At 46.8% G+C, this 19578-nt stretch overlaps 1 protein-coding gene across 1 annotated transcript in view; it reads right to left on the bottom strand.

Annotated features, from left to right (window-relative positions):
- Nucleotides 1-19578, bottom strand: part of PAPOLA (poly(A) polymerase alpha) — a 146284-nt gene that overhangs the window by 83198 nt on the left and 43508 nt on the right. The window contains exons 2-3 of the mRNA XM_063947539.1: nt 4505-4672; nt 2639-2705 (exon numbers count right to left, since the gene is read on the bottom strand). Coding sequence (XP_063803609.1) covers nt 2639-2705; nt 4505-4672 — 235 coding nt within the window. The remainder of the gene's footprint in view (nt 1-2638; nt 2706-4504; nt 4673-19578) is intronic.

Genomic DNA, 19578 nt, shown 5'->3' with positions numbered 1-19578 from the left:
CAAAGTAGTCTTTTTTGACAATCTAGCCAAGGACGCATCCACATTGGCTGGAACCTCCCATTTTGTCATAACCTCCTTAGGCAACGGATAATTTACCGCAAATTTCTTGGACAAGTGAAACTGCTTATCAGGTTGTTTCCAAGCTTTACCCATCTGGTTCTGGAGTGTCTTAGGTATGGGAAACACTGCTGATTGTGGCTTTTGAGACTCAAACAGATCGAAAACTTCAGTTTCCTTAACCTCTTCTTCCTTGAAGTTAAGGACCTGTGTTACTGCCTCAATAATGGGTTCTAAACCCTTAACCTCAGTCTCCTCCTCTTGAGGGGTAATATCAAATACCTGTTCAATCGACTCTCTGTCGTCGTCATGTACCAAGAGACCCTCTTCCTTCTTGGACTCTTCATGCAGAACGGGAAGGGTTCACTTTGCAGATTTGCGCACAGGTTTCTCTCTCTGTGTAGGTGGTGTGAGTCTAATTAGGAATTCTCTCCTATTTAGAACACACAAAAAATCTTAGAGATCTTGGTTGGTGCTTTAGATGCCATGATAATGGTATACGTACAGACACCTTACACAGCAGTCCTGTCACCCTATTAGAATAGATTGAGACAGACTGTAGCGGTTATGGGGAGCAATGAAACAGAGATGACCGATTGTATCGATTTGCTCAGCTGGAAAATATAAAACGGAGCTTGAAAGAGACGCACAAAAAATAAATTATTTCTTTGTACCAGCCAGAGGTTTACAAACCCCACTCAATTGTTAACTTGTCTCAGGATTTGTAGAAGATACTGCTGCTCCCCACCGCAGGACCTGTCATCAACATACTTTGGGAGAAATAAACATATCAATGTACCTCAGAGAATCAGTGAGCTTTAATATGGTGGCTCCACCGCTCTCACTTAACTCACTGCCCGCTCTCCTGCACGCCTTAAGATGGCCGCCACTGATTAAAAATTATCACCTCGCTACTTGCTCTACCTAGACAGCGAGGGCGCCTTCTACCGCCAGTGCCCCGGAGCTCCTTCTAGCTCCGGGTCCTCTGCACGCTGGGCTTCCTTTGCGAGTCCTACCGCAATGAAGCCCCGCGTCCTCTGGCTTCTGTACATGCTGCCGAGTGCTACTCCGCCTCCGCGCCCCTTACACAGCCGCTCACCAGTCAGCACAATTTTTCAAATTGGAGGGGCGGGGGGCGTGAAGGGGGAGGAACCAGCTGTGCACTTTTGGTTTTTTACATTGTGCGACCTCCGGTCTCCATTCTTCACACCCCATCTGTTTGACTCTCTAGTGTCCCCTAGTGGATGACAGAAATATACTCATAACATAGAAGTGATGTTAACATGTATAAACTCTTACAAATAAGATGTATAAAAAAGTGCGTTCTAATGTCTACATTTTGATATTCATTAAAGCAACTTGTGTATTAGACGGAATAACACACCTACTCCATATCTTAAATATCCCAATCTGAGCAAGACATCCCTATTTGGAAACAGCGTTCTCCTCAGAAAATTCTGCCACACGGGAGGCTTTAAGTAGCCAGGTGGGAGCAGATCTGACTGGACACGTTTTTGTAGATATTTGCCCACTTGCTGGCTGAACACAAATGTAATTGTGTCACACAATACAGGCTGAGACACAGTGCATCTCTGCACTGTCTTCCATCTTTGCAATGTTCCCGCCAACCATTCTTAAAGAAGGAGGGGGAAATCTCTGTTACTGTGCCTGTTGCAGTGACATAAGCGCAGAGTGACCCCGATTTTAGCATGCGACAGGATAGTGCCATGGCATGAAAAAGCAGACGGGTGGAGCACCTATGATATTGAACCTGGGGAGAACACTGTGGAAATATTTCAAAATGCACAGAACTTAAAAGAAAGTGGATATTTTTGAACAGATGGGGTTGGTTCGGGCATGGATTTGTACTAGTTTTGCATAGCTAAATGTTGGGACGAACACTACTGTAAAATACAGACTAACTGGTTAAAAGCAGATAATTTCCTATTAATCACATACTTAAACTCATTGGTGACTTCCAATATCCATATAATTAATACTAGAGGGCTTAATCTCATACTTTCACTTCAAACAAGAAAGCCTGAAGCAATTTATTTCACTGTTATCCCATTGGTGCATATAGCACACATTACATAACATTGTTTCTGTGGAAAGACCCATCTATACTTGGAACAAGATCTGAAGCTAATCAACATAAGGGTATAATACACGTGTCTGCTGAACAGTAAACTCAGGTTGGGTATGCCTGACCTGCGGATGAGGGACGGCGTTCACCATACAGACGCCGCACCATACCGATGCTTGGCGCACAAGGGAAGGGGGGGGGGGGGGGGGCTGGGAAGAGAGAGCGAAACTAAGCCCGTTGCGGGCTCGGTGGCAAGCCACAGGTTTTATTCCCACTCTATGGGTGTCGTGGACACCCACGAGTGGGAATAGTCCAATAGTCGGCATGCTGACTGTTGGCATTGTGAGGGGAACGCGATCCTGGCATCGGTATTGCAACCTGCGGTCTCCTGACAGCCGGTCACATAATTACATCCAAGTAAACTTATGCATCTTTACAGATGGCATTATGAACTGATCCCCAACAACAGATTATTGTACGCTTAAGGGTCCTTACCTTTATTTCACTGATTTCCCGAATCCATTCTTTCACTAAATTGTTCAACTTCCCCAAAATTAAAATTCTAAAAGGAGAAAAAAAATACAAATGCAAACAATTTACATGCATTACCGGTAAAGTCCCAAAATATTTGCTTGCAAAATAACCTGCAAATAGTGTGTGATCAAAGGGAATTGTACATGCTGTAATTATATTCACATCATATAACAGTCATATTTACGTTCCTACCGTCACACTCCTTGACTGATATGTTTGTGTTCAGAAGCAAGTACATCACAAAAGTTGTCACTGACTGATGGCAAACTGGTCACTAGAGGCACTGTACCATTACACTACATATGAACAAGGGAACAGAAATCGGAACACTGTATTCTCAGCAAGTGACTGGGACATCCTGTGATCAGCTCATATGTAGTTCTGAGGGTCCTACAGTTATGCTGCTGGTGCCGTAACGTCCCCAGCCAACTGTGATGTGCCAAAAGGTACTATGCCCTTTGAAGGGTATCTCAGTTGAGAAGCCAACAGGGCAGATCATACGGCCATAAAAGTCTAATCATCTTCTATGTGTATTCAGCTGCCTATGAACTGGCTGGGGACAAGTTACATCACATGGAGCAATGGTAATTACACTTTCATTATTTTTAAATCTAGTATGATTAATGGGGTTATGTGACATACCAATTAGCAATTGTATACATTTCCCTCAGTATTTTTACCAAATGTCTGCCCGAGTATTCATGGTCTCGTGTATGACTAAACACAAATATCCCTTCTAGAAAGTTTTATCACAGTGACCTACAGATTGCTTCATCTGCTCAGTTTAAGCTGCAGTCCTGATTTGCTGAGGGGTGTGGTTCATTAGGTCGACATGAGAAAGGCCGACATACCTTGAGTCGACCACGTTTGGTCAACATGCATTTGGTCGACGGGTGTGGATTGTTGCAGCGACAGGTTCTAGGTCGACAATGTTTCAGTCAACCACTATAGGTCGACATGTACTAGGTCGACAGGGTTGGAAAGTCGACAGGGGTTCTAGGTCGACAGTTCAAAAGGTCGACAGGAGTTTTTCATGTTTTTTTGGTGTCGTTCTCCGTACAGTGACCGGGAAGTCCAATTAGTGCACCGTGTCTCCTCGCATGGCTCGCCATGCTTCAGGCAAGGTGCCTCACTTCGCTCGGCACAGATTACCTTTTCAATCGTAGTCCACGTGGATCATTAAGTATGAAAAAGTAAAAAAAAAAAAAAAAAAAAAAAAAAGTGAGAAGGTCATGTTGACCTTTTGACCTATCGTCCTGGAAACCATGTCGACATAGGAACAATGTCGACCTAGTGACTGTCGACCAATAGTGGTCGACCTAAACATTGGCGACCTACACAGCGTCGATCTTCAGACCGGATCCCTTGGTCGACGTGGTCATTAGGTCGACATGGAAAAAGGTCAAAATTAGTTACTTTTTTTGGTGGCATTTTCTTTGAAAAGTGATGCAAAACCTCAATTAGTGCATTGTGTCCCCTCGCAGGGTAAGGTGCTTTGCTCTGCACAGGTTACTGTTCCCAATTGTAGTCCACGTGGATCGTTAAGTATGGAAAAGGCCAAAAAATAAATAAATATGGTGAAAAACTCATGTCGACCTAATGACCGTCAACCTTTGCTGAGCCCACCACAGATATACAATAGGGCAATAGCCAGATCTCTGCACGTCTGTCTAATGCACACACACCCACACCTTACTATAAGTAGAGCCTGTTTCAATTTACCTTTAGTTGTGAGATATGCATACAGCATTTACGTATTAGTAGATGGAGCAGATATTATAAATAAAGCAAAATAACCTGTTAGGCCAATAAACCAGCTCAGCTCACCTTCGCTGCAATTCCTCCTCCTCTTCAAACACACCGAATGGTTTTAAAGTTTCTATGAGTTTGTTTGTGAGGGTGCAATCCGTGTCCTTGGGTACTGCTAAGCTGATAGGGGATGTGATACCAAAATTCTTCTGTGTCTGCTGTGGTGTTCCCTGGTTTCCCAACGGACTAAAGAGAAAGATTGAAAATAAAATGTGAAAAAGCCATCCCAAACGGAAACAAACTTCCAGCTGTGACCACATCAAATACTAAACTCGTTGCAGAGAGACTCAGGGAGCAGGGTCCTGGTAGAGACCAGTGATAATCTCAAGAATCAGTGGTTTTCTTCCACTTTGTTACAAAAAGAGAATTAGTTCAGTTGCTATAGATTACACCACCTACCTTTGTACCGGTATTAATAAAGGTTACCCTGTACATCAGCACAAGTGAAGTGGTGCTTGCATTTTGGTCAGGTGTAGACTATATGTAGAGCAGAGGTTCCTAAACTGTGTGCCGTGGCTCCCTGGGGTGCCTCGGGACACTTGCAGGGGTGCCCTGGGTTGGTGGTCCAGGACCAATTCAAATTATTCATGGTCAATAGAATAGGCAAAACCAGTGCTGGTGGCTGCCAGTCATAAAATATGTGGCCAAACAGAAGCAAATCTTGTCCCTCACCACACAACTGACCCTAAGGATGACATATAAACGCGATCTACTTAATGTAATATTTCTTTCTAAATTTCTCAATAAGAAATTTTTGGCCTAGGGGTGCCGTGAAAAAAATTCTGATATTCTAGGGTGCCGTGATTCAAAAAAGTTTGGAAACCACTGATTTAGAGTAATGCTGGCCATATATTAGGATGCAAGTCTTTTCACGAACTCCCTCGGACTCTCTTGGAACTCCCTGGCAGTCCTGGACACACAATGTGCATAAGATCTTACGACCCATCGTGCGCCCCTATACCATGGATTGTCTCTCGATCCATTGTATGTCTCACAAAAAGCATACACTTAAAGACGCTGATCGAACATTCCATTGAACGATGCACTGTATGTGCATAAAACATGGTACAGGGTGCATATATGATCAAAGGATGAGACATTCGACCAGCGTGGCCGCACATCGCATTACGCAAATAATGCATGATGTGCACACGATGCAGCGATCAAGGCGTCAAAATCGTGTATTCGTCCATAAAATCGTCCTAATGTTTGGCCAGCTTAATGCTTTCAAAACTAGAATCATGACACAGAACTGTGAGAGGATACATATCTCAAGACTAAAAAAAACAAAAAAAAAAAACACAACAAAAAAACCCAACCTTGTTATTCTGCCAGTTTCTAAATAAATATTTACTAGTTACCAGCCCGTCAAAATGACGGATCATCATATAGTAATGTTAGTGTCTGCGGCTGTGCACGTCTGAATGAAGCAATACTTGAATTGCTACGTTGGGCGCCATCTAAGGGCCCCCGGCGCGCAAACCAGTGGAAATATAGGATTGGATAGTATACATCTTTAGGTCTGCCTGTCTAACACAGCAAATCTGTGGGGGTTCCTGGCCTTGGTTATGTTAGAAGGCAGCAGGATCAGGGGTGGAATACTGCGACAAGCCCTTTTGGGTAAGTATTCAGTTTGTATGCATCACTTGCTTAAACAACATTATTATGCATAAGATCTGATGCACTGAAATGCAATTAAGTATTGAAAAAAAAAAAAAAAAAAAGTTAAGCATATTTATTTTTTATTTTTAACACCAATCCATAATCTCTAAACAATGACCATCAATTACCGAAGAAAGCGCTATTTGGACAAATTGGGATTCATATTTACAAACTGTCAGTTCTAGCAGAATTATCAATCCCCTTCCCATTGAGGTTACCGCGTCTGTGGGAGGAACCTTGACAAAGCTACCAGCGTGTGTGCGCGCTTTTTAAAAATAAATCCCGCTCTATTACCTGTGGGACTCACCAAGTCAAGGGAGCACAGGGAAATAACTTATAAACTCACATAATTCTACTGAAAGCTTCATTTCTGTATGCAAGGCTTCTTTAAATAATGCAGCAAAATCCAGCTATTTATAAACATTTTTGTTTTTGGGATTTGTAATTGTTGTACCGGAATTAAGACATTTAAATCGCTCTATAACGAATGTATCCTACAATAATATTTTTGAGCAAATTTCAGGGCTGTATGAACTGCAAGAGTGTAAAGCTAGGTACACACCTATACAATCGTCGTCCCGTTCTCCAGATATCGGGAGAACAGTCGTTGATTGTACAGGTGTGTAAGCAGCACCAATGCAGACGGCCTATAACGCTCCTGCAACAGTTGGGACCTGGAGGTCTCCTCTAATGTTTTGCACATGTGACCTCCCGATTTGCTGCACATGCAAACTCATGATCCCCATAGTGGAGCCGCTACCTCCCTGCATCATAGGAGTCATAGCTGGATACACAAAGAGCCCAGCTGATCTGGAGCGTTTTACCCGATCAACCGGGATCGAAGCGTGTACCCATCTTAAATTAGGAAGTGGTGTAACATAGAAACATACAGGGCCTACTTTACCGGAGGCAATCCCATTAGCCAGATGCCGGCATTTATCGGAGATTATACAAAATGCATTGTAAGTGGGTACTGGATCCGCGATAACATAAGGGATCGGGGACTTTTCCTTGTGCAATCGCAGGTCCAATTTTGGAAAATCAAAATGGCCTCTAATTGGATACCACAATAATAACCATCGGTCATTAATCGACAAAACTGCATCAAGGCTAATAGGATACTGCACATAGAATTTGACGGCAGATAAGAACCTCATGACCCATCTAATTTGCCACTTGATGCCCTTCCTCTATGTAAAATTCCTGTGCCATACCAAATACTACAAAAATAAAATACGTACAATGTGGGTAGAATAAAAACAGGTATGTATGGCACATAAAATGAAGTAAAACTTGGTCATTACAATATATGTCCAGATTCATACTACAAACACATGGGCAAAACCTTCCAAATCACCACATCAAAGCTCAAACCACTAATTAGACTTGTGAACAAACAAACTAGAACCAAAAAGGCAGAAAACACGTATTAACTGCACAAACAAATAATGCATCACATACAATACTACAGCACATTAAAATGTATGTAAACATTGCCAACCGTGGGGTTATTTGGTGAGTAAACCGTAATAATAAGATTTTACTCACCGGTAAATCTATTTCTCGTAGTCCGTAGTGGATGCTGGGACTCCGTAAGGACCATGGGGAATAGCGGCTCCGCAGGAGACTGGGCACAACTAAGAAAGCTTTAGGACTAACTGGTGTGCACTGGCTCCTCCCACTATGACCCTCCTCCAGACCTCAGTTAGGATACTGTGCCCGGAAGAGCTGACACAATAAGGAAGGATTTTTGAATCCCGGGTAAGACTCTTACCAGCCACACCAATCACACCGTATAACTCGTGATATTATACCCAGTTAACAGTATGAACATAACAGAGCCTCTCAACAGATGGCTTAACAATAACCCTTTAGTTAACAATAACTATATACAAGCATTGCAGACAGTCCGCACTTGGGACGGGCGCCCAGCATCCACTACGGACTACGAGAAATAGATTTACCGGTGAGTAAAATATTATTTTCTCTAACGTCCTAAGTGGATGCTGGGACTCCATAAGGACCATGGGGATTATACCAAAGCTCCCAAACGGGCGGGAGAGTGCGGATGACTCTGCAGCACCGAATGAGAGAACTCCAGGTCCTCCTCAGCCAAGGTATCAAATTTGTAGAATTTTGCAAACGTGTTTGCCCCTGACCAAGTAGCTGCTCGGCAAAGTTGTAAAGCCGAGACCCCTTGGGCAGCCGCCCAAGAAGAGCCCACCTTCCTCGTGGAATGGGCTTTTACAGATTTAGGCTGCGGCAGTCCAGCCGCAGAATGCGCAAGCTGAATTGAGCTACAAATCCAGCGAGCAATAGTCTGCTTCGAAGCAGGAGCACCCAGTTTGTTGGGTGCATACAGGATAAATAGCGAGTCATTCTTCCGGACTCCAGCCGTCCTGGAAACATAAATTTTCAAGGCCCTGACTACGTCCAGTAACTTGGAGTCCTCCAAGTCCCTAGTAGCCGCAGGCACAACAATAGGTTGGTTCAAGTGAAAAGCTGATACCACCTTAGGGAGAAACTGGGGACGAGTCCTCAATTCTGCCCTATCCATATGGAAAATCAGATAAGGGCTTTTACATGACAAAGCCGCCAATTCTGATACACGCCTGGCCGAAGCCAAGGCCAACAACGTGACCACTTTCCACGTGAGATATTTCAAATCCACGGTCTTAAGTGGCTCAAACCAATGTGACTTTAGGAAATTCAACACCACGTTGAGATCCCAAGGTGCCACTGGAGGCACAAAAGGGGGCTGGATATGCAGCACTCCCTTAACAAACATTTGAACTTCAGGTAGGGAAGCCAGTTCTCTCTGGAAGAAAATCGACAGAGCCGAAATCTGGACCTTAATGGAACCCAATTTTAGGCCCATAGTCACCCCTGACTGTAGAAAGTGCAGGAAACGACCCAGCTGAAATTCTTCCGTTGGGGCCTTCCTGGCCTCACACCACGCAACATATTTCCGCCATATGCGGTGATAATGGTTTGCGGTTACTTCTTTTCTAGCTTTAATCAGCGTAGGAATGACTTCCTCCGGAATGCCCTTTTCCTTCAGGATCCGGTGTTCAACCGCCATGCCGTCAAACGCAGCCGCGGTAAGTCTTGGAACAGACAGGGCCCCTGCTGTAGCAGGTCCTGTCTGAGCGGCAGAGGCCATGGGTCCTCTGAGATCATTTCTTGAAGTTCCGGGTACCAAGCCCTTCTTGGCCAATCCGGAAAAATGAGTATGGTTCTTACTCCTCTTTTCCTTATTATCCTCAGTACCTTTGGTATGAGAGGAAGAGGAGGGAACACATAAACCGACCGGTACACCCACGGTGTCACTAGAGCGTCCACAGCTATCGCCTGCGGGTCTCTTGACCTGGCGCAATACTTTTCTAGCTTTTTCTTTAGGCGGGACGCCATCATGTCCACCTGTGGCCTTTCCCAACGGTTTACAATCATTTGGAAGACTTCTGGATGAAGTCCCCACTCTCCCGGGTGGAGGTCGTGCCTGCTGAGGAAGTCTGCTTCCCAGTTGTCCACTCCCGGAATGAACACTGCTGACAGTGCTAACACGTGATTTTCCGCCCATCGGAGAATCCTTGTGGCTTCTGCCATCGCCGTCCTGCTTCTCGTGCCGCCCTGTCGGTTTACATGGGCGACCGCCGTGATGTTGTCTGACTGGATCAGTACCGGCTGGTTTTGAAGCAGGGGTTTTGCCTGACTTAGGGCATTGTAAATGGCCCTTAGTTCCAGAACATTTATGTGTAGGGAAGTCTCCTGACTTGACCATAGTCCTTGGAAGTTTCTTCCCTGTGTGACTGTCCCCCAGCCTCGAAGGCTGGCATCTGTGGTCACCAGGACCCAGTCCTGAATGCCGAATCTGCGGCCCTCTCTGAGATGAGCACTATGCAGCCACCACAGCAGAGACACCCTGGTCCTTGGAGACAGGGTTATCAGCCGATGCATTTGAAGATGCGATCCGGACCATTGGTCCAACAGGTCCCACTGAAAGGTTCTGGCATGGAACCTGCCGAATGGAATTGCTTCGTAGGAAGCTACCATCTTTCCCAGGACTCGCGTGCAGTGACGCACCGACACCTGTTTTGGTTTCAGGAGGCCTCTGACTAGAGATGACAGCTCCTTGGCTTTTTCTTCTGGGAGAAACACTTTTTTCTGGACTGTGTCCAGAATCATCCCCAGGAACCGTAGACGTGTCGCAGGAACCAGCTGTGACTTTGGAATGTTTAGAATCCAGCCGTGCTGTTGTAGCACTTCCCGAGATAGTGCTACCCCGACCAACAACTGCTCTCTGGACCTCGCCTTTATCAGGAGATCGTCCAAGTATGGGATAAATAAAACTCCCTTTTTTCGAAGGAGTATCATAATTTCGGCCATTACCTTGGTAAAATACCCTCAGTGCCGTGGACAGGCCGAACGGCAGCGTCTGGAATTGGTAATGACAATCCTGTACCACAAATCTGAGGTACTCCTGGTGAGGATGGTAAATGGGGACATGCAGGTAAGCATCCTTGATGTCCAGTGATACCATGTAATCCCCCTCTTCCAGGCTTGCAATAACCGCCCTGAGCGATTCCATCTTGAACTTGAATTTTTTTATATATGTGGTCAAGGATTTCAAATTTAAAATGGGTCTCACCGAACCGTCCGGTTTCGGTACCACAAACATTGTGGAATAGTAACCCCGTCCTTGTTGAAGTAGGGGCACCATGACTATCACCTGCTGGGAATACAGCTTGCGAATTGCCTCTATCACAGCCTCCCTGCCTGAGGGAGATGTTGGCAAGGCAGATTTGAGGAAACGGCGGGGGGGAAATGTCTCGAATTCCAGCCTGTACCCCTGAGATACCACTTGAAGGATCCAGGGATCTACTTGTGAGCGAGCCCACTGATTGCTGAAGTTTTTGAGACGGGCCCCCACCGTACCTGGCTCCGCCTGTTGAGCCCCTGCGTCATGCGGCGGACTTAGAAGAAGCAGCGGGGGAGGACTTTTGTTCCTGGGAACTGGCTGTATGCTGCAGCTTTTTTCCCCTTCCTCTGGGCAGAAAGGACGCGCCTCTACCCCGCCTGCTCTTTTGGGGACGAAAGGACTGTACCTGATAATACGGTACTTTCTTTGGTTGTGAGGGGACATGTGGTAAAAATGCTGACTTCCCAGCCGTTGCTGTGGACACTAGGTCTGAAAGACCATCCCCGAACAACTCCTCACCCTTATAAGGCAAAACTTCCATGTGCCTTTTAGAATCTGCATCACCTGTCCACTGCCGAGTCCATAACCCTCTCCTGGCAGAAATGGACAGTGCACTTATTTTAGATGCCAGCCGGCAAATATCCCTCTGTGCATCTCTCATGTATAAGACAGCGTCTTTAATATGCTCTACGTTCAGCAATATAGTGTCCCTGTCTAGGGTGTCAATGTTTTCTGACAGGGAATCTGACCATGCAGCAGCAGCACTGCACATCCATGCTGAAGCAATAGCTGGTCTCAGTATAATACCAGTGTGTGTATATATAGCCTTCAGGAGAGCCTCCTGCTTTCTATCAGCAGGCTCCTTCAGGGCGGCCGTATCCGGAGACGGTAGTGCCACCTTTTTTGACAAGCGTGTAAGCGCTTTATCCACCTTAGGGGGTGTTTCCCAACGTGACCTATCCTCTGGCGGGAAAGGGTACGCCATTAGTAACTTTTTAGAAATTACCAATTTTTTATCTGGGCAAGCCCACGCTACTTCACACACTTCATTTAATTCTTCAGAAGGGGGAAAAAAACTACTGGGAGTTTTTTCTCTCCAAACATAATACCCTTTTTTGTGGTACCTGGGGTCACATCAGAAATGTGTAAAACATTTTTCATTGCCTCAATCATGTAACGAGTGGCCCTACTGGACATAACATTAGTCTCTTCGTCGTCGACACTGGTATCAGTATCCGTGTCGACATCTGTGTCTGCCATCTGAGGTAGCGGGCGTTTTAGAGCCCCTGATGGCCTTTGAGACGTCTGGGCAGGCACGAGCTGAGAAGCCGGCTGTCCCACATTTGGCATGTCATCAAATTTTTTATGTAAGGAGTCGACACTTTCACGTAATTCCTTCCACAAGTCCATCCACTCAGGTGTCTGCCCCGCAGGGGGTGACAACACATTTTCAGGCATTTGCTCCGCCTCCACATAAGTCTCCTCATCAAACATGTCGACACAGCCGTACCGACACACCGCACACACACAGGGAATGCTCTGACAGGAGACAGGACCCCACAAAGCCCATTGGGGAGACAGAGAGAGTATGCCAGCACACACCAGAGCGCTATATAATACAGGGATTAACTAAATTATATCCCCTTATAGCTGCTATATGTATATTGCGCCTAAATTTAGTGCCCCCCCTCTCTTTTTTACCCTTTCTGTAGTGTAGACTGCAGGGGAGAGCCAGGGAGCTTCCTTCCAGCGGAGCTGTGAGGGAGAAATGGCGCCAGTGTGCTGAGGGAGGTAGCTCCGCCCCTTTTTTGGCTGACTTTTCTCCCGCTTTTTAATGAATTCTGGCAGGGGTATTTATCACATATATAGCCTCAGGGGCTATATATTGTGATATATTTGCCAGCCAAGGTGTTTTTATTGCTGCTCAGGGCGCCCCCCCCCAGCGCCCTGCACCCTCAGTGACCGGAGGGTGAAGTGTGTATGAGGAGCAATGGCGCACAGCTGCAGTGCTGTGCGCTACCTTGGTGAAGACTGATGTCTTCTGCCGCCGATTTTCCGGACTCTTCTTGCTTCTGGCTCTGTAAGGGGGCCGGCGGCGCGGCTCCGGGACCGAGCATCAATGGCCGGTTCCATGCGGTCGATCCCTCTGGAGCTAATGGTGTCCAGTAGCCTAAGAAGCCCAAGCTACCACCAGTTAGGTAGGTTCGCTTCTTCTCCCCTTAGTCCCTCGCTGCAGTGAGTCTGTTGCCAGCAGATCTCACTGTAAAATAAAAAACCTAAAATATACTTTCTCTTTAGGAGCTCAGGAGAGCCCCAAGTGTGCATCCAGCTCGGCCGGGCATAGAAATCTAACTGAGGTCTGGAGGAGGGTCATAGTGGGGGGAGCCAGTGCACACCAGTCAGTCCTAAAGCTTTCTTAGTTGTGCCCAGTCTCCTGCGGAGCCGCTATTCCCCATGGTCCTTACGGAGTCCCAGCATCCACTTAGGACGTTGACTCTTCAAAAGCAAATTCTCAGCAAGTGGCTAGGATGGGACAGAACAGTAGAGCAGCTGTACAACCCCCCCCCCCCCCCCCCCCCAATCCCCGTAAGAAATTCAGAAATACTGTCATTCTCCTGTGCATGAAATGGCAACAATGGACCACGCTGACATTTGAAACCATAGTGACAATGCACTGCACTAAGTGCTTCCATGGTTCCAGATGCAGACTCTCCGAAAGAACCTCTTCCACCAGGTACAAATCACTTTTTCTGGACTTCCTACTTTATCACTGCAGACACGGGTGTTAAAAAATAAGAATTTACTTACCGATAATTCTATTTCTCGTAGTCCGTAGTGGATGCTGGGGACTCCGTCAGGACCATGGGGATTAGCGGCTCCGCAGGAGACAGGGCACAAAAGTAAAAGCTTTAGGACTAGGTGGTGTGCACTGGCTCCTCCCCCTATGACCCTCCTCCAAGCCTCAGTTAGGATACTGTGCCCGGACGAGCGTACACAATAAGGAAAGATTTTGAATCCCGGGTAAGACTCATACCAGCCACACCAATCACACTGTACAACTTGTGATCTGAACCCAGTTAACAGCATGATAACAGAGGAGCCTCTGAAAAGATGGCTCACAACAATAATAACCCGATTTTTGTAACCATAACTATGTACAAGTATTGCAGACAATCCGCACTTGGGATGGGCGCCCAGCATCCACTACGGACTACGAGAAATAGAATTATCGGTAAGTAAATTCTTATTTTCTCTGACGTCCTAAGTGGATGCTGGGGACTCAGTCAGGACCATGGGGATTATACCAAAGCTCCCAAACGGGCGGGAGAGTGCGGATGACTCTGCAGCACCGAATGAGAGAACTCCAGGTCCTCCTCAGCTAGGGTATCAAATTTGTAGAATTTAGCAAACGTGTTTGCCCCTGACCAAGTAGCAGCTCGGCAAAGTTGTAAAGCCGAGACCCCTCGGGCAGCCGCCCAAGATGAGCCCACCTTCCTTGTGGAATGGGCATTTACAGATTTTGGCTGTGGCAGGCCTGCCACAGAATGTGCAAGCTGAATTGTACTACAAATCCAACGAGCAATCGTCTGCTTAGAAGCAGGAGCACCCAGCTTGTTGGGTGCATACAGGATAAACAGCGAGCAATAAATAAATATGCAGGTGCGCAACCAGCAGCAGCAGGTAAGAGGAAGGTCAGTTCCTCAAAACAACAAGCAAAAAATAGAGGTGGGTACCTGCGCTGGCTGCACAAATATTTAATTATAATTAATAATGATCAATAATAATTAAAGGGATGGTTTGTTCAGTGTAAAAAGTAACAATTTATTCATGAATCACATATATAGAGATCTAAAAGAAAAAGGAATTCCTATTACCACAAGGTGGCGATAAAACGTAAAAAGTCTTTCTTAGAATAAGACTTGGTGGATTTCACATTCTCCTGCATAAATGATTTGCATTCCTGTGGGCTAGGGCAACCTCCCCTTGTGCATTCACTGTGTTGAGTAGATAATTACCAGAATCCCACGTGGTTTAGACATCAGCATAGGAATGAGTCCATTTGTAGCTGTGGCGGTGGGTCCGACCTGCTTGTTTATAGGTCCAGTGATGGGAGAGAAGTCCAAAGATTTGCCAGAGGTTGAATAAGGCTGTGCGGGCCAATTAGGAGAGTGAAGTCCAATCATATGAAACAGGCTCAACGCGTTTCACTGGTATCATCCAGCTTCCTCAGCATATGCTCCTGAGGAAGCTGGATGATACCAGTGAAACGCGTTGAGCCTGTTTCATATGATTGGACTTCACTCTCCTAATTGGCCCGCACAGCCTTATTCAACCTCTGGCAAATCTTTGGACTTCTCTCCCATCACTGGACCTATAAACAAGCAGGTCGGACCCACCGCCACAGCTACAAATGGACTCATTCCTATGCTGATGTCTAAACCACGTGGGATTCTGGTAATTATCTACTCAACACAGTGAATGCACAAGGGGAGGTTGCCCTAGCCCACAGGAATGCAAATCATTTATGCAGGAGAATGTGAAATCCACCAAGTCTTATTCTAAGAAAGACTTTTTACGTTTTATCGCCACCTTGTGGTAATAGGAATTCCTTTTTCTTTTAGATCTCTATATATGTGATTCATGAATAAATTGTTACTTTTTACACTGAACAAACCATCCCTTTAATTATTATTGATCATTATTAATTATAATTAAATATTTGTGCAGCCAGCGCAGGTACCCACCTCTATTTTAGGATAAACAGCGAGTCAGTTTTCCTGACTCCAGCCGTCCTGGAAATATATATTTTCAGGGCCCTGACAACATCTAGCAACTTGGAGTCCTCCAAGTCCCTAGTAGCCGCAGGCACCACAATAGGTTGGTTCAGGTGAAACGCTGACACCACCTTAGGGAGAAACTGGGGACGAGTCCGCAGTTCTGCCCTGTCCGAATGGAAAATCAGATATGGGCTTTTGTGAGACAAAGCCGCCAATTCTGACACTCGCCTGGCCGAGGCCAGGGCCAACAGCATGGTCACTTTCCATGTGAGATATTTCAAATCCACAGATTTGAGCGGTTCAAACCAATGTGATTTGAGGAATCCCAGAACTACGTTGAGATCCCACGGTGCCACTGGAGGCACAAAAGGGGGTTGTATATGCAGTACTCCCTTGACGAATGTCTGGACTTCAGGAACTGAAGCCAATTCTTTCTGGAAGAAAATCGACAGGGCCGAAATTTGAACCTTAATGGACCCCAATTTGAGGCCCATAGACACTCCTGTTTGCAGGAAATGCAGGAATCGACCGAGTTGAAATTCCTCCGTGGGGGCCTTCCTGGCCTCACACCATGCAACATATTTTCGCCAAATGCGGTGATAATGTTGTGCGGTCACCTCCTTCCTGGCTTTGACCAGGGTAGGTATGACCTCTTCCGGAATGCCTTTTTCCCTTAGGATCCGGCGTTCAACCGCCATGCCGTCAAACGCAGCCGCGGTAAGTCTTGGAACAGACAGGGTCCTTGCTGAAGCTAGTCCCTTCTTAACGGCAGAGGCCATGGGTCCTCTGTGAGCATCTCTTGAAGTTCCGGGTACCAAGTCCTCCTTGGCCAATCCGGAGCCACAAGTATAGTCCTTACTCCTCTCCTTCTTATGATTCTCAGTACCTTGGGTATGAGAGGCAGAGGAGGGAACACATACACTGACTGATACACCCACGGTGTTACCAGAGCGTCCACAGCTATTGCCTGAGGGTCCCTTGACCTGGCGCAATACCTGTCCAGTTTTTTGTTGAGGCGGGACGCCATCATGTCCACCTTTGGTTTTTCCCAATGGTTCACAATCATGTGGAAGACTTCCGTGTGAAGTCCCCACTCTCCCGGGTGGAGGTCGTGCCTGCTGAGGAAGTCTGCTTCCCAGTTGTCCACTCCCGGAATGAACACTACTGACAGTGCTATCATATGATTTTCCGCCCAGCGAAGAATCCTTGCAGCTTCTGCCATTGCCCTCCTGCTTCTTGTGCCGCCCTGTCTGTTTACGTGGGCGACTGCCGTGATGTTGTCCGACTGGATCAGCAACGGCTGACCTTGAAGCAGAGGTCTTGCTAGGCATAGAGCATTGTAAATTACCCTTAGCTCCAGTATATTTATGTGGAGAGAAGTCTCTAGACTTGACCACGTTCCCTGGAAATTTCTTCCCTGTGTGACTGCTCCCCAGCCTCTCAGGCTGGCATCCGTGGTCACCAGGATCCAATCCTGAATGCCGAATCTGCGGCCCTCTAGTAGATGAGCACTCTGCAGCCACCACAGAAGAGACACCCTTGTCCTCGGAGACAGGGTTATCTGAAGATGCGATCCGGACCATTTGTCCAGCAGATCCCACTGAAAAGTTCTTGCGTGAAATCTGCCGAATGGAATCGCTTCGTAAGAAGCCACCATTTTTCCGAGGACCCTTGTGCAATGATGCACTGACACTTTTCCTGGTTTTAGGAGGTTCCTGACTAGCTCGGATAACTCCCTGGCTTTCTCCTCCGGGAGAAACACCTTTTTCTGGACTGTGTCCAGAATCATCCCTAGGAACAGCAGACGTGTCGTCGGGATCAGCTGCGATTTTGGAATATTTAGAATCCACCCGTGCTGTTGTAGCAGTACCCGAGATAGTGCTACTCCGACCTCCAACTGTTCCCTGGACTTTGCCCTTATCAGGAGATCGTCCAAGTAAGGGATAATTAAGACGCCTTTTCTTCGAAGAAGAATCATCATTTCGGCCATTACCTTGGTAAAGACCCGGGGTGCCGTGGACAATCCAAACGGCAGCGTCTGAAACTGATAATGACAGTTCTGTACTACGAACCTGAGGTACCCTTGGTGAGAAGGGCAAATTGGGACATGAAGGTAAGCATCCTTGATGTCCAGGGACACCATATAGTCCCCTTCTTCCAGGTTCGCTATCACTGCTCTGAGTGACTCCATCTTGAATTTGAACCTTTGTATGTAAGTGTTCAAAGATTTCAGATTTAGAATAGGTCTCACCGAGCCGTCTGGCTTCGGTACCACAAATAGTGTGGAATAATACCCCTTTCCCTGTTGTAGGAGGGGTACTTTGATTATCACCTGCTGGGAATACAGCTTGTGAATTGCTTCCAATACTGCCTCCCTGTCGGAGGGAGACGTTGGTAAAGCAGACTTCAGGAACCTGCGAGGGGGAGACGTCTCGAATTCCAATCTGTACCCCTGGGATACTACCTGTAGGATCCAGGGGTCCACTTGCGAGTGAGCCCACTGCGCGCTGAAACTCTTGAGACGACCCCCCACCGCACCTGAGTCCGCTTGTAAGGCCCCAGCGTCATGCCGAGGACTTGGCAGAAGCGGTGGAGGGCTTCTGTTCCTGGGAAGAGGCTGTCTGCTGCAGTCTTTTTCCCTTTCCTCTACCCCGGGGCAGATATGACTGGCCTTTTGCCCGCTTGCCCTTATGGGGACGAAAGGACTGAGGCTGAAAAGACGGTGTCTTTTTCTGCTGAGAGGTGAGTTGGGGTAAAAAGGTGGATTTTCCAGCTGTTGCCGTGGCCACCAGGTCCGAAAGACCGACCCCAAATAACTCCTCCCCTTTATACGGCAATACTTCCATATGCCGTTTGGAATCCGCATCACCTGACCACTGTCGTGTCCATAAACATCTTCTGGCAGAAATGGACATCGCACTTACTCTTGATGCCAGGGTGCAAATATCCCTCTGTGCATCACGCATATATAGAAACGCATCTTTTAAACGCTCTATAGTCAATAAAATACTGTCCCTGTCCAGGGTATCAATATTTTCAGTCAGGGACTCCGACCACGCCACCCCAGCGCTGCACATCCAGGCTGAGGCAATCGCTGGTCGCAGTATAACACCAGTATGTGTGTATATACTTTTTAGGACATTTTCCAGCTTCCTATCAACTGGCTCCTTGAGGGCGGCCGTATCAGGAGACGGTAACGCCACTTGTTTTGATAAGCGTGTGAGTGCCTTATCCACCCTAGGGGGTGTTTCCCAACGCGCCCTAACTTCTGGCGGGAAAGGGTATAATGCCAATAATTTCTTAGATATCAGCAATTTTTTATCGGGGGAGACCCACGCATCATCACACACTTCATTTAATTCTTCTGATTCAGGAAAAACTACGGGTAGTTTTTTCACACCCCACATAATACCCTTTTTTGTGGTACTTGTAGTATCAGAAATATGCAAAGCCTCCTTCATTGCCGTGATCATGTAACGTGTGGCCCTACTGGAAAATACGTTTGTTTCTTCACCGTCGACACTGGAGTCAGTGTCCGTGTCTGTGTCGACCGACTGAGGTAATGGGCGCTTTAGAGCCCCTGACGGTGTTTGAGACGCCTGGACAGGCACTAACTGACTTGCCGGCTGTCTCATGTCGTCAACAGTTTTTTGTAAAGTGCTGACACTATCACGTAATTCCTTAAATAAGACCATCCAGTCAGGTGTCGACTCCCTAGGGGGTGACATCACTAATACAGGCAATTGCTCCGCCTCCACACCATTTTCCTCCTCATACATGTCGACACACGCGTACCGACACACAGCACACACACAGGGAATGCTCTGATAGAGGACAGGACCCCACTAGCCCTTTGGGGAGACAGAGGGAGAGTTTGCCAGCACACACCAGAGCGCTATATATGTATAGGGACAACCTTATAAATAAGTGTTTCTCCCTTATAGCTGCTATAT

The sequence above is a fragment of the Pseudophryne corroboree genome, chromosome 12 (genome assembly GCF_028390025.1).
Source record: "Pseudophryne corroboree isolate aPseCor3 chromosome 12, aPseCor3.hap2, whole genome shotgun sequence".
Taxonomy (NCBI): Eukaryota; Metazoa; Chordata; class Amphibia; order Anura; family Myobatrachidae; genus Pseudophryne; species Pseudophryne corroboree.
Note: the sequence above shows the minus strand (reverse complement) of the source record. Positions and strands in the feature narration are given on the sequence as shown.